The sequence below is a fragment of the Lepidochelys kempii genome, chromosome 12 (assembly GCF_965140285.1).
Source record: "Lepidochelys kempii isolate rLepKem1 chromosome 12, rLepKem1.hap1, whole genome shotgun sequence".
Classification (NCBI taxonomy): domain Eukaryota; kingdom Metazoa; phylum Chordata; order Testudines; family Cheloniidae; genus Lepidochelys; species Lepidochelys kempii.
The window spans coordinates 9,675,926-9,700,364 of NC_136391.1; the positions used below are offsets into that span (position 1 = coordinate 9,675,926).

General features: G+C 39.1%; 1 protein-coding gene across 10 annotated transcripts in view; it reads left to right on the top strand.

Annotated features, from left to right (window-relative positions):
• The window catches only part of PHAF1 (phagophore assembly factor 1), a 49,683-nt gene that overhangs the window by 12,012 nt on the left and 13,232 nt on the right, over window positions 1–24,439 (top strand). For all 10 annotated transcript variants that reach the window (XR_012154459.2, XR_012154458.2, XM_073307497.2 and 7 more), the window contains 8 exons: window positions 749–832; window positions 7,255–7,298; window positions 9,691–9,770; window positions 14,121–14,215; window positions 17,583–17,680; window positions 19,514–19,626; window positions 22,319–22,452; window positions 23,660–23,743. Coding sequence is in view for 8 of the 10 variants with exons in the window: in XM_073307497.2 (XP_073163598.1) it covers window positions 749–832; window positions 7,255–7,298; window positions 9,691–9,770; window positions 14,121–14,215; window positions 17,583–17,680; window positions 19,514–19,626; window positions 22,319–22,452; window positions 23,660–23,743 (732 nt within the window). In the remaining 2 variants the exon portion in view is untranslated. The remainder of the gene's footprint in view (window positions 1–748; window positions 833–7,254; window positions 7,299–9,690; window positions 9,771–14,120; window positions 14,216–17,582; window positions 17,681–19,513; window positions 19,627–22,318; window positions 22,453–23,659; window positions 23,744–24,439) is intronic.

The following is a 24,439-nucleotide window of genomic DNA, read 5'->3' on the forward strand; positions in this document are numbered from 1 at the left end:
GTGTGGGAATGGGGGGTATGTGGTCAGACTGGCTGTGCTAGAGGCAAATTACTGAATATGCCTGGACTCTGTTGGCAGTAGAGAACTGCTACCAAGGTATGCCACTGAAAATAGAGACAGCCTTAGAGTCTGATCCAAAACTCGTTGAACCCAGTCAAATATCTGTTCACTTCAGTGGGCTTTTGTTTAGGCCCCTAGTTATTATGACTCACAATAACTAGGGAAACCTAAATTTGCAGCATAAGGGTCTGAAATATTCCATTTAGAACCTTACCCAGACTGGTTATGATATTCTTTGATATTTGAAGTGCATACCACTTTCTTAAGTACAATATGTAATCGTTGCTGAGGAGAGGCTCTTCAGTTTTCTCTTCATAAGATGGGCCCACCAGTGCTGAGTGCAACAAACTCTTCTACATGATGTGTTCCAATTTTTCACTCTAAGCCTGAAATGTCAGTTTCAGTTGCCCTTTTTTCATTTGTAAAAGCAGCAAGAAAGCTATATTCCTACTTGGTTGTGAGTTCATGCAAGGTGTGAACTTATCAACACCACTTCTGTTTCATTCAGTAGGAAAACTGAAGGGGGTTTGCCACATGTACTTTGGTTTAGGCGTATACATAGAACAAAACAATTGGTTGCCATGCCAATTGAATTGACCATTTGGAAAAAATATTTTTCTTTGGTTTTTATATATGTGGCAATAATCAGCTTTTTATCTAAATGATTCTACTGTTTTTGTTTTTACAGTCTCCTCTTAGCCATGACCTCATCCTTAACCTGACTCAGGACGGAATCAAACTGCTGTTTGATGCTTTCAATCAGAGACTTAAGGTAAAAAAAAAAGTCATTAGGATAGATTCTAACCTATTCTTACAATTAGTTAAGTTAACAAATCCTTTTATTTTTACATCATGTTTATATGCCTACTTTAACACACTTTTGCAGTACAAGACTATTGCTGTGTTTCAGTGGTCAAACTGTTTGTAAATAGAGAATATTTTAATATTTTGAAATATATTGGGCATTTTCAAGAGTGATCCAGTGATCCAAATGTGACCTCTCTTCTCTACTCTGTTCCAAATTGGGTCATATGCTAAAAATGGCTGAGATCAGATCCTGCATTATTGCAATCTGTGTGGATGTATGGTGGTGTTGGGGTTTTTCCATTTACCCTTTTATTTTTTGCTTCCATTTTATCCATATAAACATTTATTTATCCCCTAATTATTGCTTTCAGCTGAACTAAGTTCACGGTATACTCATGTAGCCACTAGTACACCTGTAGTCGTGTGGCATCTCAGAAGACCAAATTCAGATAAACAGGTACTCCTCCATGGAGTTCAGCTTACACTGAATTGGCATTTGTACCAAAGACTGAGATCATCAGCCCAACAATGCTCCCAGCAGTATCCATTAAGTGATGCTGGTCTCAGTGCTGTGCATCTCCCACGAATGCTTTGCAGTTTCATCACATTTACAAGAAGATAGGCTGGTTACAACTAGCCTACTCATAGAATTTAGGAGAAACAAAGAAAATGCTTCTCTTGAGGTGACATGGTTCAGCCAAGCAAATAGACAAGTAAAGGTGTGCGACTCTGTAGAGATTTGATTAGGTTATTACAAAATTAAAACACCTTAGCTGTGTATTGGTTGTAGGATACGGAGCCTTCCACTGAGTCACCAGTTCAAGTTCTGGCCCAAATTTTGACCAGCAGTCAGTGTTGGCCATTCAGTAGTCTTTCTGAAACAACTTTGTGACACCCTACCACATCCTGTTTCTAGTGGACAAGGTGTGATGTGACAGAAAACCCCTACCCATCTGGCACAAATTGACATGCTACTTGGCATCACCTGTACAAAAGAGAATTACTGTGTGAACATGATTAGTTAATCTACACTGTCAAACCTGACAGTGGTTTCTCCAGGAGAGGGTGCCTTACATCACCCTTCCAAACCACGATTAAGGGAGATATATGGCACGGGTTCTCAACCTTTTTCTTTTTGAGCCGCCCCCCCGGCCACCCCAACATGCTATAAAAACTCCATGGCCCCCCTGTGCTGCAGTAACTGGTTTTCTGCATATAAAAGCCAGGGTGGTGTTAGGGGGTAGCAAGCCTGGGGCCCCATGCCACAGGGGCCCCCAGGAAGCTACATTGCTCAGGCTTTAGCTTCAACCCCAGGTGGCGGGGCTCAGGGACCTGGGCTTCAGCCCCAAGCAGTGGGACTTCGACTTTCTGCCCTGGGCCCCAGCAAGTCTAATGTTGGCCCTGCTTGGAGGCCTCCCTGAAACCTGCTTAAGGCCCCCTAGGGGGCCCCAGACCCTGGTTGAGAACTACTGATATATGGAACCTTGTTTTTTCTACCCTTGGCTGTACCTGTTCTGTCTATAGAGAACTGCACTCTCCAAGCTTTCAATTTAGGTTTCTCAGGAGCACAAAAATCACTTTAAAGCCACTACAGGGCTGAGGGGAGGAAGTTAATCAACTGAAATGTAAGATATTCTAATAGACTAAATATTTGTGAATTGCAGTTAATTTGGATTGTAAATTTTAACTAAATTTAAGATTTCTTTGTAGTTCAGTACCAGTATTCATTCATATATTATATAATTGTTAGATGTATACCTTAAATGTTACAAATAAGTTAATATGGGCATTTTGCAGACTAATTTTCCATTAAGAGTCAATGGAAATGAAATGAGATGTGGTCAGATATTTTTCCTTCTTCAGAATGGGCCGGACTATAGTTTATAATTGAATTGTGGAGATTTCTGTTTATGAAATCCTTCCTGTACTAATGGGATCTTGCTGTCTTTAAAACAGAAGTCTCATTGATATTCAAACAGCGGAAGTGAAGTTAGGGTTTTTAACAGGATTTTTTAAAGCTGTTTTTCTGTCAGAAGGAGCTGCATTTTCCCACAGTGGGCTGTTGCTTGACTGTAGAAACTCTCTTCAGTAGCATAATTTTTTTAAAGAAACTGAGCTTGATAAGATTGGAATAATCACTTCAAGTATACATCTCATTTCCTGCCATTTATATGAGCCTCTGAATCTCATTTCTTAATGAATAAAACAGTTCCCCCCTGCCCCCCCCCCCCAAAAAAAATCTCTCACTTCAGTTTTTGAGAGGGTGGGATCAATGTCATTTGGATATCAATTGCACATATTCAGGAGTTTCCCTTCTATTCTTCCTCACTCTTATGTGTTTAAATTATCCTCCTACAGCCCATTTGTTTAAAAATAGAAGAGTTAAACAAACTGATCTGGTTTACTGGTGCAGCAAAAATGCATTTTGGTCTCTAATCTTAGATGGTCAACAATTCTGTTGTAAATTGTGCAAACTGTACAGTTGTAAATGGATATAATAAGTATTTTGTGAAATTTAACTGATATTTATAAAGCTGCTTTGAAACATAGTCTGTGTGCGCACACATTTATTGCAGATCACTTCTTAGTGGAGTAATCAGACTTGTTTGAAGAAGAATTTGGTTTAGGTGGGGGTTATTAAAGCCTGCTGTAAAGATGGCATGATTCATTTTAGTTTCTCTATGGTTCAGAACCCAAAGTTCAGCTGTGAAACTGACAAAAATCATGTCACTTCACTCTGCTGTTACTTGAATAGTATGCAGCTATTAGAGCTGGTCATGAGGAAGATGACCATAAATAAAGGCTTCTAGAAGGTAGAATGGCAGAGTTAGGAGGCTAAGGGAATAGTGGCAATACCCATGAAATGCTTTTTGTGCCTGTGTGGGTGAGAAGAGACCCCTCTGTACCTTCCAGCAGCCAGAGGCATGCTGAGGTCTTTAAGTCTACTGCATGTATTAGCCAGAGGCTGAAATGAAGCATGGTGCTCTGGACCAAGTTTTAGGGATCGCGCTCTAGTATGAGTCCAAGTACCTTTCCCCTCTCCCCCGGCTCCCATTCATCTAGGGAAGGAGCTAGACTTCCACTATGCTGTCGTTTTCTGTTGCCTTGCAAATTCTACAAGCCCTGTAAAGTATTAAATATTTGACCTGTAAATGCTCTAAAATTCTTTTAATATTAGATTAGAGTAAATTGTGTAAACTACTGATCTTTCTCAAATGTAAGCCAAAAGCTTCTTGATTATGCAGAAATTGATCAATAATTGGGTTTGAATGCTGCTGATTACACATTTGCTTCTGTGGGCAGTGGAATAAATGCCATGATTTGTCAATAGTAGCTAAGCTAGTTTTTAAAAAGTCCTACTTTAGCCTTATGGCTTATTGCAGTGTTTCTTCAGTGGGTGTGTCTGCAGTGACTAGGAGCTTTTGTAAATTCACTGGGTATTGCTGGACTGCATAATTATCTATAAATGTTCCAGAATAGAGCCTGTTTCCTTCTCGTTCCTGCAGTTAATAAGTGTGTGCTGGACATGAATAGATTTTGAGTTTGAATAATGAGGAGATGATTTGGTTAGGCTTGGAAGAATAGGATTTTTATCTTTCAATATGAATTTCACAATACACACACAAACCAATTAAAACATATTTCTATAAATGATAATTGAAATTTATGGATAGGCATAGTAAGAGAAATATTGCTTGAGAACTTATTGGAATTTGATATTTAAGAATATTTACTCAGTATATTTTGACATGTGATGTTGACAACTTGTGTTTTAATGGTTATAATACTTTAACTTGTTGATTCTCAGTGTCTGTTATACAGTAATTGTTTAACTCCTCCCATAATGTGAAAACTTAAATCAATAAAAAAGAAAAACAGCTTAAAACCCATAATTTTGCCCAACTTTGAAAATTTAAGTTTATAAAAGTCAAAAGTGATTAAAATAAACATCAGTCATCCACTGAAATAATAAAAAAAAAAATTGAATTCTGTCAAGCCTACTTATGATGAATTGGCACTTTTTTGACTGCTGTCAATGCCTGGAGCTCATTTATTGAACACACTGTTCCCTTAGCTGACTGTTCTCTTTCTATGTTCTTTGATTCATCCTTTATTGTATTCCTGGATTCCATCCTTTATTGATTCCAGCACTCATAAGAAGCTTTTGAGTTTTCTCCATTCTTGGGGTTAGGCTAGATATTTTTTCCCTCACTTCCAGAGATGTCCATGTGCAAAATAAGAGTGTGTGGGGGATTTGAGAAAATGGAATTTGGAAAAAAAAAAAATAGGACCAGTACTGACTCACAATAACCCCATTTAAATGATCTTCATTCTTAGTGAGGCATCTATTAGATCATAGCAGGAAGTCTAGAAGAGTTGAACCAAATTCTCATAATACAAAGTAGCCAGGATTTTAAGAAGCAGAACTAGGACAACTATATTAATATATAAACTTGCTTTAATGGATAGGAGAAAAACATTTGTTCATTGGGGGTTGGTTGGTTTTTTTGAAGGTGAGTTTGCCAAATAAAAATGTGTTTCGTGCTCAGTTTCTTAGTTGTCTAAAGTGCGTGGGCTTTTCCCTACATACTTGCCATTTTGCTTGAGGAAACTTTCATTTTCTTTAGAGTCAATGGTATACCATTAAACATGAAGTACTTATTATACAGGCTGTTGTGTGTAGTTTTAAATGTACATTATAGTATTTTATATGGGGATATTCGCCAAACAAATTACTAAAACAAGACTTCCTTCTTGGTTGGTGGCATTCGTATGAATTTAAAACCATGTATGTTCAGTTAATATGCAGCATTTCCTCCAGCCACAGAGGGAGTGCTTCTGTTAAAGCTTCATTAAGGATTATCCAGAGCAGCAGAAGGCTCCCTGTTTTCCCCACAGCAGTTAGATACCATTCTCTCTCTTTCTTTCTGCAGCAGCTGGCACAGGAAGAAAGGTATCCAGATTTGGGAGAAAGCCTGTGGGGATGGAGAGGGCCAAGATTAATCCCTTTTTATTCACTGAAAATCTGCTTTAGGCCCAATCTAGCATCAGGACCCATTAGTGCAGATTCCTATTCCCCAAGGAGACTCATTGAGATCAACAGGAATCCATCTAGGTGCAAGAGTCTGCACTAATGTATGCAGGATCAGGCCCTCATAGTGGAGGTTCTGAAGAGATCTCTAAATTTAAACAAAAACGATATATACATAAAACAAAAATATTAAGAGTTATTATGCCTCTGGTCTGCTGTTACCCTTTTTTATGGATTGCTATTGTAAGAGTCTGTTACAGCACCGAAAGCCTTTGGATAGGCGTCTTGTGTGTTTATATCTGCCACAAATCACCTTGCTCGGTGAAAAAATGAGAGAGAAGTTTGAGTATAGTGAAAGCTGTACAAGGAACCACCATTTTTAGGCATTCTGAAGAGTCCAACCCAAAGAATCTTCAAATGTATTGAAGGCACATCTGTAGCACTTCCATTAGGAGACCATCTCTCTTTGGTAACCATTTACTGTCACTCCCTTCAGAGATTGCTTAAATAAATTGCTCTGTAGATACTACTTTAGCCCCCAATCTGCCAAAATGATCCATTCATACAGACCCCCATTGAAGTCAGCAGGTTTCATGCAGATGCAAGGATCCACCCTTGCACAATCAGTTACAGGTTTTTTGGTGCTTGTTTTAGAACTGTGATAAACTCTTCACTAATTTATCTTGATTTGTTTGCAGTGTTGTTATATCTGTCTTGGTCCCAGAATATTAGAGAGACGAGGTGGGCGAGGTAATATCTTTTTGTGGACTAACTTCAGGACCTGAAGGAGAGCTCTGTGTAGCTCAAAATCTTGCCTCTTTCACCAACAGAAGCTGGTCCAAAAAAAAACTATTACCTCACCTATCTTGTGTGTCTAATCCAGTGGTGGGCAACCTGCTGTCCACACGTTGCACACGGCCCTTCAGAGTAATCCACTGGCGGGCATCTGCAGGCATGGCCGCGCGCAGCTCCCAGTGGCTGCAGTTTGCTGTTCCTGGCCAATGAGAGCTGTGGGAAGCGTCGGCCAGCATGTCCCTGCTGCCCGCGCCGCTTCTTGCAGCTCCCATTGGCCGGGAACGGTGAACTGCAGCCCCTGGGAGCTGCAGGTGGCCATGCCTGTGGACAGTCAGTGTAAACAAACTGACTGGTGGCCCGCCAGCGGATTATGCTGATGGGCTGCCGGTTGCCCACCACTGGTCTAATCTGTCTTGATTCAGTTAAAACCAAACAGATTTCCACTTGAGAAGGTGAACTTGCAGTAATAACTTTTAACTTGGGGTCAGTAATCTGCCCTAAACATCCTATTTCAAACTTGTGTGAAACTGCAATAATTTTTTTTATTTTCTGTCTTTCAGGTGATTGAAGTTTATGACTTGACTAAGGTGAAGTTAAAATATTGGTAAGTGATTTAAGATTACCTTGTGTCATTGGGTCACACATGATTTATTAGTTACCTTCTCTTTTTCACTCTAGTCATAATTACTGGACTGCGCTGTCTCATTAAATTCTTGTCTCATTAATTTCTCTTCGGAAAAACAGTTGTGTATTTTTTCATCAGAAGTTAATTTAATTATTCAGAAGTAAAAGTTATAGGTGGTGTTCTCATAATATATCAAATTAAAGAACATGTTCTCAACAGAAATGAGTTCTGGGTACATTTTGAATAGGAGACTTAAGTGTTTAAGGTGGTAGGCATGATGCATGTTGGATCAGTATTTTTGTGGTGCCAGTAGGATTTGTTTGGGTCAATTATACTGTATTTTGTTGATTATGCTTATTATAATTATTCTGTTTAGCTGGGGAAGAGCTTTCAATTCTTTATATGCTACTCTAACAGTGAGAACAAAATTCAGATCACCTTCCTAAGCATATTCCCTGTGTAGATTACCAATCCCCTGTCTCTTCTAAAATTTGTAGACTTTCTGCTCTAAACTTATGGTATTTAAATATTTATATGTAGCACGAAAGGGGGGTGTGGACTTTTACAAATAGAATAAAGGTTCAGTCTCACCTGTAAGGACCCTTAAAATCTAGGGGCAGATATTACATCAGGGCAGGGGAGAGAGAAGAAGGCTTGCACAATACAATTGAGGTTTCATGTTTCACCCAGACACGCATTATGTGAGTTATTTGGAGATTACTAGGTCGATGTAGAAGCCTGGGTGGTATATAGTGCTTGTGTTAGTGACTGGCAGAGACTCCCATTTTACTGGGAATCTGGCTTTTTTCTGGTTGCCATCAATTTTTCATCTTGTGTGTTCCATTCACTGATTGTTTTGCAAGTGTAAATGTGTTGGTAGGGAATGTTAATTAGGTAAAATAAACTGAACAGCATCCCACTGCCACGTACAGTATGTGGTATTATATCTAGATTTATTTATTTTGTTTTTTTAGAAAGCCTGTATCCCATAATTATCAAAGGTTAGTTATAATAAATGATCCTTGTGAAATATTTTAATTGACATACTATTGTAATGGTTTATGCAAACGAAAGGCAGGATTTCTTTGATAAAATCAAAGGTACATCATTTTCTTATTCTCAAAAGCCCACCTTATGAGTATGGAAATGTCATTGTCTATATTTTTCCTCTGAGTAGTTTCTTGAGCTCCAGAGCTGACCCTGAAACAGAACGTATCAAGACTTTTTTGTAATGGGAGTTGAAGGTTGGAAAGCCACATACATAGAATTATTGTAGAAATACCCACAGATGTTTGCAATAGTTCAATTTAACCAAAAGATCTTTTTTTGTTGTTTTTTGTTTTGGAAAAGAGATCAGTGCTCACTTTCCCACATGGCTGTCCCTTCAAACCTCTTTGTTATATAAAATGGCTGTAATGCCCTTCTTTCCAAATTTCTTGTAGCAATCATAGAATTATAGGGTTAGAAGGGACCGCAGGGGTCCTTTAGTTTAACCCCCCAAGCAGTGGTATCAAATGATGAAATCAAGGGGTCAAATTCTTCTCATCAAAGCAAAACTCAAAAAAGCTGCAACTCATGGATTTGGGAAGTTTTCATATTATGTGTATGAAGGTAGAGTCTGATTTTATAAATCCCTTATTATCTTTTTATAGACGCCTAAGGGCCAAACCCTGCTTTCTTACTCCTGATATTCATTCAGAGTTATGAAGGAGTAACAAAGAATAGAATTTGGCTTTAAGAATTATTTCCCTTCTGTTACAAAAAAGTCGTACAGTTTTTTGGCTGAGCTTGTGAGGCCAAAAACTCAACTTGATGGCATTTTTCTGTTTAGATGTCACACTAACTTTTGAACATAGCATCCAATCAATTCCAAAATTACAGCGAATCTTTAATAGAACCCTTCATCTTAGATTTGCCCATCCTCCCATGTGGTTTGCAAATGCTGACACCCTGAAAAAGACAGAAAAGGAGAATATGAGTGGCAGACACTGGCTGGGGGAGAATGGGGACACACAGAGCTCCTGGCATGAGGGAGAGGGTAGGGGGTTGCAAGGAGCCTCCTAAAATAGAAGGAAATGGGAGGCTGGCTCGAGGATCAATGTAAGGAGCCCCTTGTGTGTGCAATGAGCTTGGCTGACAGAAGCAACAAAGCGAGTGACCCCAAAGTATATTTGATTCTCCGTACCTTATTAAAACATGAGGTGTTTTCTCTGGTACTGGATTGCTATGTGAGATAAATGTAATAATTTTCCCTTGAAAAATGAGTTTTCTGAGCATTCTTATTTTTGTATCTAAATGATTTTAACTAATGAACCCCAACTAATAGCCTGCTCCTTAGTGATGATTCAGTGGCTTTCATTTTCTTTTTCAGTGGTGTCCATTTTAACTCTCAGGCAATTGCTCCAACCATAGAACAGATTGATCAGTCATTTGGAGCAACACATCCAGGAGGTAGGCTACGGTATTTCTGAGATCATCACTTACTAGCTTCATCCAAATGAATTCATCTCTTAGTTAACATTAAGAATGACAAACTGTTCTAAAGAATATGCTGTATTTTCATATGAGAAGCCGATAAAGCCTTCTGATCCTAATTGACATGAGTTATATTGTTTTTCAGAGTTTTATCACATTCTTATACTTTACAAGATATTCCCAGTATATTTAAATTTGAATGGTGGCCTACTTAGTTAACTAAAATAATGTGAAATATATGTGGCCCAATAATAGTATGTTCAGGTAGCATTAGTGTGCTCACTCGAACCCACAATAACAAGGAACTTCTGAGGTCTTTCCTTTATTCTTGTCTAGTTTAGATGGAGAGAGAATTTTCTCAGGCCATGTCTACACAAACGCTTACTGTGCAGCAAGTTGGGGTATAAATCTCTAGAATGCCGTGCACTAACTGTCCGTGTGGACCCTGCTGATACGTGCTACAAGCTTCAAGCAAAAGTATGTCCGTGTGCCCTGGGGAACTTTTATCATGCATCAGCAAATCCACGCAGGCTGTGTGCTGGAGTGCTGTAGATATATACACCTCAGCTTGCCACTCAGTAAGTGTTTACGTAGAGACGTCCTAAGTCACAGTGTCTGGTTAACTGGACTATGTTTGGCTAAATGCAGAAAAGTGGGTGGGGAGTGAGATGCCCCCCAGACCCAAGGTAAGAACACCGGACTGCTTCAGTAGCTCCTCATGGCCACTCTTCAGTCTGGAGATTGGAACAGCTGGCAGACCTTCTCAGCACCTGCAGAGGTGTCACTGGATCCATGTAAACAGACCACATTGTCATGTGATATGGTCAGCAGGATCCGCAGCACTCCCAGCATGAATCACACTGGCTTCAAGGTGTGGCCTTCTAATTTATTAACACAAGTACAATCAGTGTACAGAAGAAATGAGACAAATAAAGTACAGACTATAAACAGATAAATTCTCCAAATGGGCCCAATACCCCCTTCAAACTTCCGCTCAACTGAGTTCTATCTCATCAGGTTGCCCCTTTGTATTCTTGATAGTTTGTTCTATATAGGCACTTGCTCCTTTCTTTGATCATTTACTCAGCCTTCTATTATATAGAATCACTGAAGAAAAGGGAAATCCAACAGAAGTACATTACTCAGTGTTTTTGATAGGTGATGAAAAGAAACAATGATTACTGCAACTCCTAGGGCAAAAGGTAACTAGAGTTGAATTACCTGTTGGGGAGAAGCCTTGGACAACCAAAGTTGAGTGCAGCCATAAAAGTGAAATAATTCCTCCCATAACTGGGGACTGGGGCTTGTGTCAGAATAGGCAAAATACCATTTATGGCATCCTTTCTCATGTCTCTCTTTTGGCCCTGTGTTCAATCCAGTTGCTGTGCTCCAGGCTGGTCCTCCATTGGCTAGTATCAAGACACTCTATGGTGTGTAGGGATGTACATCTCCATCTCTTGCAGTCTTACCACTCTGCAGGCAGCTTCTTGGACAACATATTGCAGGGATTGAGCGGTGCGGAAGGCTCTGCAGGGTCTGTATTGAATTATATTCCTTTAACTCGGTAATGGTGCCAGGGATATAATTGGATAGAGACCCTGCAGTAATTGGATACCAAACGAGTAAGTGAAGGCTGGGAGAGTTGTAGCCTTTACACTGTGAATGTCCTTGATTTTCCATATATAAATCAAGCTGTAACAGTATATGAATGCAGTTACTGGGAAATGTTTAAAGGAGAAAAAGAGATCTCGCAAACCTATGAAGTGATACCATGGACCATAACAATATTTATACAGCTGTAAGACTTGTTTATCTAACTTGCTGTATGGCCATGTAAATCTGCATTCAGGACTTTAAAATTGCAGCGTAACAACACATCTTGACCTTTCTGACATATTTGTATGCATGTCATATGCTTAAGAAAAATTGTGCACCAGCTTTGTTCGATGCTAATTTTCATAAGATCATCATCCAGTGACAGTAAACGGGAAGGTGATGAAAGACTACAACTTCTCTTTTGTTTGAGGTTTCCCTCTTTGCTTTTGCCACTGTTGTTGTCTTCACCATTTATAGCAAATATTAAGTAATTCTTTGCAGTAAATTAGGGCCCATGACTGCCAGAACTCTTCTGTATTCCATATTTCGGAACATCCTATGCAAACTGACTGGTAAACTGTTTCTGGCTGATGCTGCTTTTAATGACCATGGTTATGCCCTATAAAGTCCTAAATGGCCTGGGACAATCATAGTTGATGGATTACCTCTTTCCATGTGCCAGACCACCACAGCTGTGGTCTGTAATAATAGCTAGCTCTTCAATAGTGCTTTTTATTAGTAGATCTCAAAGCACTTCACAAAGTGCTCATTATCCCCATTTTACGGATAAGGAAGGGGTGCTTGAGCTGGAACCACTTTGAAAGGAAGCACTGGCAGAGCCTTCATTGTGATGACCCTGAGACTCTAGAATTTGTGTACACAAATAGACACACACCCCTGGTTCAAAATCATGAATTTAATGACCATCTGGGCACAGTGCAAAATGTCTGTTTGATAGGGTTTTTGTAGTGGGCTACGGTCATGCTTCCTATAATGAAGAAGGAGTGGGAAGGAGGGTTTGGGGGGAATGGGGTTGGTGACTGACTGGCTGAGTTCCTGTTGAATTAACTATTTTAATGCTATTGAGATTTAATTATATTGTTAACACTGTGTTAGGGTGCTTAGAGTCTTCAATAGCCATTTCTTTAGTTATTTCTCTTTATATATTACTTCTTAAGATAGCTTGACTTCCCTGTGAAAGTATTACCTTCTTCTCCACTCCCTGTTTCGAGACACTTCACCTATTTGTTTCCTGTGATGCAGCAGAGTTCCCACTAAACTGTTTTTGGCCTGAGCAGGCTGCAAATGCCACTACACAACGGTTTTGTCTTTGGGCAAATGCACGCTTCTCAGGGAACAGGTCTTGAGGCTGGGTGAGGTGGCTGGTATGGTGTTAGCCAGAGGAATAGGCAACTGGAAACAAGGGAGGTACTGTACACAGTGGTAGCAACACAGCAGTAAGTTAGTTCAGTGTAAGAAGACTTAAAAAAAAACAAAAAAAAAAACAACAGTGAGGGACACCATAGCCAGCCGCCACCTCCTCCCTCAAGCCCTGCTCCCCTGGCTGGCACCTAGGTCCATGCCCCTCCTCTTCCCCCCCACCCCAGCTGAAACCATACCTGACCATGCACACCCCAGGGCCAGTTCCCCTGGCTGACAGTGGCCCCGTTCACCAGTGCCATGAGCAGCCCCAGAAAAATGAGGAAGATCCAGTCCCCACCCACCTCAGAAATCAGGACCTTCTGGCTTTGCATGGTGCAGACTATCAGGAGAGCACATGAGCCTGTGTACCAGTTGGGGTGGCGGGGGGGCACAGGGAGGGGCAGAGCCTGCGGGGCCAAGAGTAGGAAGGGCGCATTCTCTCTGCTCAGCCCCATGGAATGAGAGGGATCCTGGAGGCAGAATCAGCCCCACCTCCAGGACTGGCAGTGTATATGATTGGGAGCGGGCGGTATTTGGAACATTTGAGAGAGAGGAGGGAGGATTTTGGGGGTACTCAAGGAGAGTCACTTTGGGTAGTTTGGGGAGGATTCTCAGGGAGCTGGGTGTGTGTGTGAGGGGCAACCAAGGGGGAGTGTGGCAGGAGGAGCCATCAGGACAATTCCTGGGGTGTTGTCTTCCCTGGAATGTATATGATGGTGGGCAGGGTCCCTGGGAAAGATCAGGGTTACAACTCCTGCTCCTGGGATCTGTGGAGCTCCTGAGGGCAGCAGGCCCAGATGGACATGAGGTTGTTCTGTGCTGAGGGTGGCGGGGAACTTGCCTTCATGCAAGGTAGGGGAAGAAGCAAGTGACATGCTGCCTTTCACTGGCACATTCCCTGTAACCACAGAAACCTTCCTCCTCTCGTGACAGGGAGCAAAATCTCACATGGAGCCTCTTCTTGCTGTGGCCTTGGCATTCACATGGTCCGGAGTCAACTCTCCTGCCATCATGTTTGTTGTAGGCAGTGTGGCTGGGTGCCTGTCACCTGACTTGGGGCTGAGCAGCAATATTTGTGATACACGGCATATTCAAGGTTGTTCTGTGTGCACGCGGTTTATGGGGAACGTTGCTGTGATGTGAGATCTTACAATTCCATATTATGTCATGGTATTTTATTCTTCTCGGATATTTTGCTGAGTCAGGAGCATGCAGAAACAGCAGACTGAAGTGATACAAAGAGCTGCTAGATCTGAACTAGAGAAATTACTGTCTCTTTCTGTAATTCCATTTTCTTTCTTTTTCCAGTGTACAACTCAGCTGAACAACTCTTTCACCTCAATTTCAGAGGGCTGTCTTTTTCTTTTCAATTGGACTCATGGGCTGAAACTCCGAAGTACGAGGTCAGGAATCATTCTTAGTTAATAGATACTCTGCTTGTTTGTTTTTTGTCTTGGTAACCATTGCAAAATATCACCTATATTTGCCTGCAAGCAAAACAGGCCCTTCATCTGGGTGAAATTTAAGTCTTAAATTGTGCTCTGACGCATTTTCTTACCTTAAGCATAATCATTTCAAAGCCAAAGATCATGCCTGGCTTTTAGCAGAAGGGTGTGGATGGAGGGTTTGCTTCCAAAACTAATAGGGAGTAGCATTTTCATTATTGAGCAGAATCTCTAAAATTTGCTTCTCAAATGTGAACACCCAACTAATATCTAAAATATTTCAGTTAAAGTAAGCCTTGCTTTTGCTTTAGTTAATCTCAAATTATCTATAAATTCTGTTCGAATTCCTCCAAAGTGATTGTGCAGCTAACTAGAATAGAGGGCGTAAAATACGCTTGCTAGATAGGAAAGTCTGGAAATCAGAATTACATGTGTTATGCTATATAGGTTTCCTTATTCACTAAATGTTTTGATAGGTTACTAAATGCGTAAGTGGGCCTAATCCTATATCCATTGAAGCTGGTGACATATATCACACTGACTTCACTGGAAGCAAGATCAGACCTACTATGGTAATGCTGTATAACTCACTTCTGTGTTAATGAAAATACCCTCTATTGTGTGATCCATTCTCATCACCTAAAGGCAATGCATATTGTACAGTGTTGGATTCCATGACCAAAACTGGAAGGGGGGAGGGGGGGAATAGGTTAGCCAATATAGTGGCATATGTTCTCATTATATGAGCTAATTCCCAGATCAGTAGGCTAGCTATGTGTAGAGAGAGCATTTAGAGGTTAAGGGCATTGCAAAGAAGCTTAATGACTTTTGTATGCATCTTCAACAAGTAAGAGACTAGGGAGATACCTACCCAAAAGGTATCCTTTGCAGATAATTGATAGTGTCCGCAAATGAGGTGTCAAAAAAAGCATTGGAACAAATTGATAAACTAAATAGCAATACACCACCAGGATCAGATGGTATTCACCCAAGAGTTCTGAAGACATGTAAGAATGAGCTATCTGAACTGCTTAATGAAAGATTTTATTTTTATCAGGTATTCTACTAGGAGACTGGAGAATAGCCAATGTTGTGCCTATTTTTTTTTTTTTAAAAAGAGCTGCTAGGAAAGAACTTAACCATTGTAGACCTATGCATCTTATTTCAGTACCAACTTTGACGGACTAACTGGAAAAATAATTATGGGTAGTTACAAAACACCTAATAAGAGCATGTCTTGACAGGGTAAATTGTGCCTCTCAACACTATTAGAGTTCTTTAACAAGAGTCTCCAAATAGAAGCTAGAATTGATTTTCACTTTCTAAGCCTTTCACAAAGTTACTCACAAGAGGCTATTAAGGTTACTACGTTTTCTTATGATGAGAGGTAAAGTTCTTCCATCGATTATAAATTGTTGGAGAGGTAGAAAACAAAGCTTAGGAATAAATGATCAGCATCAGAAGGAGATCAGCAATGGAGTTCCCCCATCAAAACATCCTGGAAAAGTGGTTGAACAGTGAAGTAGTGAAATCTGCAGATGACAGTTGTTTGTTTGAGGATTAGGAAGGATTGTGTGGAAATCCAGAAAGACCTCACAAAGCAATGAATGTCATGTCTGTTGCAAAGTACTACATATTGTAAAGAACACTACCCGGTTTCAGAGTAACAGCTGTGTTAGTCTGTATTCGCAAAAAGAAAAGGAGTACTTGTGGCACCTTAGAAACTAACCAATTTATTTGAGCATAAGCTTTCGTGAGTTACAGCTCACTTCATTGTATCAAAAGTTCAAAGAACGCCTGTAAGCCTCCTTGTGGGAAAACGCAATGAAAACTTCGGCTCAGTGTAGTCAAAAGGCAAACAAGAATTTCATCTGTATTTAGAAATGACTAGAGAATAATACTGAACATATTAAAATGACATTGACAGTCATTTTTCTTAAATACTATTAATTTGGTTTTCTCTTGTCTTAGACTTCCAGATTGTTAGGATTTAGGACTAATTACGTTAGAAAGGAGACAGTGTGTGAAATGATAGCGATATAGTGAAACGTCAGTTATTCCTGCTACGCTTCCTGTTCTTTCTTACAAAATATTTTTTCATAGTAAAAAACGTTGACACGTTTAGTTTAGGTGAGGTCCTATTGAAGTAAAACAGTTAAAGTAGGAGACTCTTTTGCATATTTATTTTTTCTGTGTGTTGTTTCTGTGTCTTTGTGTTATGGCAGGGAACAACATAGCACGACAAATTATTTTCCTTTCCAAAGCTAGTGGTGTGTGTTTGAATAATGTTGTGGAGACAATCTTTTATAGGTGAAGTTTATGTTCAATATGCATACCTATAAACAGACTCACCTAGGACAGTGTCAGATTTCCTTCTTCAGCACCACTCTTCTTTAACAACAGATTTTAAAATCATTGTAAAAATTATCCATACATAAATAACATTGAATTGTGTTGGAGGGATTGGAGAAGGAAAGAATACTGAAAGGAAACAGATAAGTCAAGGTATTTTCTCTGACAAAGACATTCTCCAAACCAGCAGAGGTACAAACATTAATTCTTAAATTTTTGGGGAGCTATTAACGGGTTTTAGAAAGCAAGCGTGAATAATACGACAAAAGATTGATAAGATTTAAAAAAAAAAAATGTCACCCACATGTTAAAGGCCCCATTTTCTATAATTTTCCAGGACCATAAATAATGTAGTATACCAGAACAAATGCTTTCAAAGCCTATAAACTTTTTCAAACACTAGTCCTGAACTAGAGTGTCTTGGGTATATGTTTCAGAGTAACAGCCGTGTTAGTCTGTATTCGCAAAAAGAAAAGGAGTACTTGTGGCACCTTAGAGACTAACAAATTTATTTGAGCATAAGCTTTCATGAGCTACAACTCACTTCATCGGATGCATGAATGCATCCGATGAAGTGAGCTGTAGCTCACGAAAGCTTATGCTCAAATAAATTTGTTAGTCTCTAAAGTGCCACAAGTACTCCTTTTCTTTTTGGGTATATGTGTGGCTTATGTTAGGGAGCTGAAAAACTATAGCCATCTGGCAGAGGGTAGGTTAAAGAATTGAGCTTTTCCACCCCACCATGAGCATCAATGAACAGTGTAGTGCAAGCTAATATTTTCCAGTGGCTTTTTTTCCTGCAGTTGTAGTGTACAGATATTCAGGTTAACTATACCTAGAGATGTATGGTCTGTATTTACAAATACAGTTGTCTAGTGCAATATTTTGAATGGAAATGTGTGTTTTTAGAGTAATGTATATGTTTGTCATACAGTATATAATAGTCAGTTCAAATGTTTTTATATATCCACAGCCTAACTTTGCTCATGGCCTAGCTTCTCTGCAAATTCCCCATGGTGCAACTGTGAAACGAATGTACATCTACAATGGAAACAGCCTGCAGGATACCAAGTATGTATAGCTGATTTGTCAAGGGTGGTTAACCAATATCTAAAATGATTTTTTCTCCTTTCCCTAAATCAACGAAGATCAAAATTGAACTCGGAGGATAGGTGGGGTAGTATGGAAGAAGCAAGTGAGACTCAAGAGAAAACTCTTCCCCAAAAGTGAGGTTACATGCTCCAAGAGTGAGGATACGAGCTGTATTTGGAAAAGGCACTGTACTTACACAGTTTGCATGTACACTAATGCCCTTTATTTAGCTAAGTGAAGCTGACTATAGCAAGGAACAATATTTTTGCTATTTGTTTGTACAGTGTCTATCACAATGGGGCCTCAATTTCTGATTAGGGCCCTTAAGCTTTACTGCAATGCAAATAATAAAATAGCAATCTCCGTGCTTATTTAGCGTATGAATAATATGTCATATATAGCTTATTTCTATCCCATTGATGCTCAGGGGATTTGTATGTCTAACTTCCGTGAGTATGAATGGGAATTACTTGTATAAATCCCTTATTAATAGGAGAATGAATCCTTATGTCTTTTTTTCCCATCTGAATGAACTGTTACATTCATATTTGACATGGCATTTCATTGTCCCATATTAAGCAATACTGTACTGTTACCGTTACTTCAAGGTTCAGTATTTCTGAAAGTATTTTTCTTCCTGGGGAAGACTAATGCCCGGATGGATTAATGAGCAAGAGAAGGGGATACATTATAATGGACCTTGTTTATGTGGACATTGTAGTCTAATTAGAATCAAGCGCTTTGGGAAAGTTTTCCTCCACCCATCGGTGGAATGGTGGGTTTTAATATATGTGTGCATGCATAAAAGCCTCAGCTCACAGGCAAGTTATGTATTCACTCAGGCACAGAAAAATGCACATTATTGGGAAAAAATAACTTTAAGGGAAGTACACATATTGTCTTAAAAGTATATTACCTTTCTGTAAATTCCTTACCTGCTACTGTTGCAATTAATTAGGTGATTATAACTGAAAGAGATTTAAAAAGGAAAATTGGCAAGTAAACTGAGGAACAGATGGTGCAGCTTAAACTTCTTCAAAAAATATTAATTGTCTAGAGTTCATGTTGATGATGCCCCTTTAAAATAATTCAGATACTTTGACATTTAGAAATGGTGACAAATGACAATGTGAATCAATTAAAATCTAGGGACTAGGAGGCACGTGTTTTATGATCTTAAAATAGACTTTAGATGCTAACTCACATCAACAAACCACAGCAGAAATCAGTACACTGAGCCATCTGTATTCAGGAATGGTCCAAGACTGGACTAGCAGGAATACTTGAGCTGGAGAGAGAGAAGTGCTGGCAGTGTCATGTGTAGAAGCCTCCACATTGCACACACATGTTGTTTAGTTCTAGCGGCAGCTGTGAGTTAAACATGTATAAGCACAATATGGCCCTTATTTTCACAAGAAGTACATCTGAAACCAAAAACTGTCTGAAACAATATGTTCTGGTATAATGTGAGATATATAATTATAAAGTCCCAAGTGCTGGATGCAGCTGCTGTAATTTCTAGATCTTTTTGAATTGGTTTTTAGTTAGTACAGGACCCAATCTTTCATGTTGCATTTTTATTTATTGTGCTGCTTAACAAGGCTGTAGACAGTGTGAGCTTTTTTTGAGTTGACCGTCTCAAAAATTACTTCAGCCCCTTCATTCTAGGTGAGTTAGGCTCTCCCATGTCAACACTAATATGCTTTGCTTTAATGTATTGTACTAGCTTCTGTCCTTGGAGAGTTAGCAGAAAATTCTTATCTTAAGCATTTCCAGTGTTTGTTTTTGTTATATCTGATCTAACTGTTCCAGGGCTCCCCTCATGCCCCTCAGCTGTTTCCTTGGTAACGTGTATGCAGAGAACGTTGATGTTCTGAGAGATGGAACTGGACCCTCAGGTTTACGGCTCCGCTTACTCACTGCAGGTATTACTGAGAACAGATGTTTTGTTGCCCTCACTTTTAGTCAGGAAAGGAGGGACAAATTCGAATGAAATATGCGTTAGCTATCTTATTGTCTTTTCATAGGTGGGTTTCAAAATGTTTTGCACATCTTCTTTTAAGCCCCCTATGAAACAGTATCTTACCGTTGCTGCATATCCACACTCACGGAGAAATCACAGATGGCTGTGGAAACTTTTTTCAATTCCAAGTTCATGGAGTTTCTTTTTGGCAGTGGAATTTGTTTTATTCTGTGCATATGCCCAGAAAAATAAACAGATGTTGTCTGTCACAGGAAAACCCTGTCAGAAACAATGAAACCTCAGGTAGGTGTGTGCCCTGAACACTGAAACACCATCACTACACAATGCCACTGTCATTCTAAATTCAGTGGAGGTGGCATTACAAGTGACATGAGTTGATTGGTATTTACTCTGTGTTCTCTTGATGGCTGGACATCTAGACTAAGAAGAAAGGTTCATTGCCTGCTCAGAGATGCCACTAGGTGACTGCTCCTTTAAAGGGCTTTAAAATATTGTCAAAAACATATTCAGTTTATTTCAAATTCTTCTTTTGAGTAGCAGGGCTTATTTTCTCAGTGATATGACTTTTTTAGACATGGTCATGTTGAGAGAACTCATATATTCTTAGTACACACAAGGTAAAAAATGGAGGGAGGGAAAGCTTTAAAAAAAATGAGGCGTAAGAAACAATGAATAAAAATGTAGCAGATTTGTTAAAGTTACTTTGCTTCTGTCTTTACAGAGGAAGATAATGGAGAGCTGCCTAGGACAGGGATCATATATCCTGGTGTAGTAGGGAAGGAGTTAGCTATATTATCCAGATAATATAAATGGTTTTGAAAAATTGGATACTTTTAAGGTAGAGTGTCATGTCTAGATAACATACATACCTGAGACTTAAAGGAAATGATGTTAGCAATAAATAAAATCTTTATTAAAATGTTATATTAGCTGTCAGACTTCTAGAACTTGCTAAAGGACAAACTTGCCATGTATCATTCTTTCCTAGCTGAACTTAGTTCCTCCAGTTAATTCATTCTCCACCCCTTCTAGAATTAGTTTCTGTGTAAGTGAGTTAACTTACAGTAACTCTTGCTGAAGAAGTCAAAGCTGGCTTGATTGGGTTTCCTTCTCTTTATAATACTTACGAGATACCACAGACCAGGAGGCAGCACTAGCTAGCCGCCTTTTGGCTCTCAAGAAAACTCTCTCAATTACAGTGAGAGAGCTGTTTGGGTAAGAAAAACTGAATTCTCCATGAATTGAAAAACCACTTCTGGAAATCATAAATAAAAATACTAATTATGCTCTCAGTATTACATTTAAAATTTTCTCTTAGAGGCAAGGCATGTTTATCCCTGACTTACATCGCTGCCCAACCACTAGCTAGACATAGCGGGTATGTCAAAATGGGCAAAAAGTGTGTGTGTGTGTTGGGGAGAGAGAATCGTGGTAACACATTTGAAAAGCCCTGTTAGGTTGCATCCTCGTACTTTGGAAGCCATGTTAGCTGGCCATGTTGTACCTTAGGCTCCCCATGAGGCTTGTGAAGACATAGTCAGATAGGCAAATACTACTTTTATGGCCTCTGTTGTGATTCAGCACCCTTTCACACCATGATTGCCTTACTTAAGTGATTTTTGGCAGTGAAAGGCTAGAGCTGTAGAGAACTTCTGGTCATGGGATTCATGTTGGAGCCATTGGCGACATAGTACAATTAATCTTGCCTTGTGAATTGCCCGTTTATGCCTATCCAGCAACCAGCTCATCTAAAACTTTAATTCTGGTATATTGCACTTCAGTGCCCTCTAATATATAAAGAAATTAATTTCCTGATTTGTTCATCTGATTTTTGTTTGGGGGAGGTTGTTTATTTGTTTTGGATTAAAGCTACTTTGGTTGAAAAATACCTTGAGTTGTAATGCCTACGCAGCAAAGTAGAGAAATGGAACATTACATATACAGTGATTCCTTTCATAATTTCAAACAATGTTTCAACCATGCATCTATGTAGCTGTGATTCAGTGCACTTATTTAAATAAGCATTGTGTGTATATATGAATTTACTTACTGTGTAGCTAATAAAAGCTAGAAACTCTCCAGTGAGAATGTGATGTATATTTCTTTGGCCTAAAACAGTACTGACTAAGAATTCTGTTGCACGAGCCTTATTTTTTTGTCTGGTCAGATTACACACTGTTTTATAACCTTTAAAACCGTACAACTCCCACAGTGCTTCCAATACTGCAGTTAAACCTCTTACAGACATAGCTAACTGCTCACACTTATACTTGATACCAATTGATCAAATTTGAGACTGACAGTGCAAATAAGTAAACTGCATTTTGAAAAATGAAAAGAGATAGGGGAAGAGTTGTTCTTATTCCACTGCTCAGGGAATCATACTCAATTAATTTAGCCATTAAAATAAGGGTCTATGACAGTTAACCACATTACCTAGATGAGACCTTTTTGTGTATAAACTGCCATCAGAGTTAAGAACTGAATTCAGTACAGCAAAATTGTCTTAAAGGAACTTCTTTGCATTCCATCCCCTTAACCAGCTAGGTGCTGGGATTTGTGATTATTCATTCTTTGTGTAGTGTTGTGATCGAGGAATTATGAACATTAGGCTGTTGTTCCCCATTCTTCAGGCTGTGGCCCAGGTGTATTAGCTGATGCCAAGATGCGGGTATTTGAGCGCTGTGTGTACTTTGGTGATTCATGCCAAGATGTTCTGAGCACTTTGGGGTCTCCGCACAAAGTCTTTTACAAGTCAGAAGACAAGGTAGGAAAAGGCACTCCTAATTCTAGGGCCATGCCTATATTCAGAGTTGCTGCAGTTTAAAGATGGTGTGGGGTTTTTTAACTGATTTTAAACAGGTGCAAAACACAGGCTGGACATTCTCTTAATCTGATTTAAACCTGGTTTATATGGGTTTAGTTTAATTTAGTAAGGAATCAATAATTGATGTATAAACCTAATTTAAATCAAACTACAGGTGCCTACACTGTCTTGCACTGGATTAACTTAATCTGCTTCCAAACCAATGTAAACTGCTTCAACTTTGAATATGGACAAGTCCTAAAAACTGTACGCTGGTTTCTGGGTTATTTTTTCTTTTTAATTAAAATTAAAGGTACATTTTAGGTAAAATTTGTGTGTGTTCTTTATGTTTATAATATGAAAAAACACACTCACTATTTATGTATATAACACACACACACACACACCCTCATGTCAGATCAAACTGTTGCCAGCAGCTGGTGATCCTGCAGTAAGCATGAGGCTTTACATTTTTAACCTAATTATCATTTATATTTATTTAAAGCTACCTCCACAGCAGTTTTCACTTTTAAACTCTTCTGAATTCCTCCTGCCTCATCTTTATTTCACTGAAAGGTGTACATAGAGGCATATAAACCTTTTTCTGTATTAGGCAATAGAATAAGTTTTTCACAGATACCTGGAGGACTTTGATATCTACTCTTCTCGCTTTGCTGCCAGGAGGAGGCATTTTCAGTAGTCTTTTCCTATCTCTCACTTCTGGGTGCAGGGATATATGGTGTGTTAACACAATAAGAACAAAGTATTTAAAGATGGATTCCTTTAATTTAGAGTAATCTTTTTATTCGCTATTTATATAATGCCGGTAGTATAATCTTATTTCTGTGCTAGGCAATCCCAGCTCCTCCTGTTGAAGACATTTGGAGCTGACTACTACATAAATATTCTGATAAAATTCCCTTATCTCCTAATTGAAATGGAACCCCTCAGTAGTCTGGGTTGTACATAGCCCAGATTATATAGACTCCTCACAGTATTAAAATATAAAATACTTTTTCACGAAGATAATTTAGAATTTGAATCTGAGAGAAAATGTATGGACACTAGTGTGAAACCAGACCTTGGAAAATTGTTTTTAAAGTAAACGTATTGATAATACTTTAGCTATGGTAAGCACTGATAAATCTATATGTGGGTTTCTTTGCAGATGAAAATTCATTCACCCTCCCCCCATAAGCAGGTTCCATCAAAGTGCAATGACTACTTTTTTAATTACTTCACGCTTGGAGTGGTAAGTTGAAGACTTCCATAAATAAGCCATTTTTAATTTGAATCAGCCATCCAATGTACCCTTTAGAGAATGACTAAGTATCTCACGTTGGTGTTTGATACAAGTACTAACATTGTGCAAAACTCTCAGTGGTTGCCTCAGGAATCTTTGAATATGAAAAATGGGATTGCAAATGCTCAAATTAAGTCAGACTTGAACAATGGTATTTTACCATTTTCCCACAATCCATGGAGTGGTTCTTGAGTGTTTGTCTGGCATCCCCTTTAGCGCTCTTATCACACCCCTAATGTGTAGGAACAGAGGCCCTTGTTTCCAAAATCTAGCCTTTTCTACCCCACCAGATACTATTTCGCCGTTCCCATGCCTGACTTTTATTTTTTTGTATTTCTGTGGAGTTCGTAACAAATTTTCCTCCCATGTTCATCTTCATTTTAGCACCTCAGGTAATTTGTGTCATAAGCATGTTGGCTTTCCATCTTGCATCAATGTAAAGTGAACTATAATAGGCAGATAAAATAGACTTGCTCAGCGAAACTGCTAACATTAGCAATTTCAGCATCAAACTAGCCATATAGTTATAGTTGCATATGCACTTGCTGGAAGAAATACAGATTTGAATTTATACATAAAATGTCCCTCTTATATTGTAAAGGCTTTTTTTGTTTTGTTTGTTTTTACTTTTACTATATCGTTAGA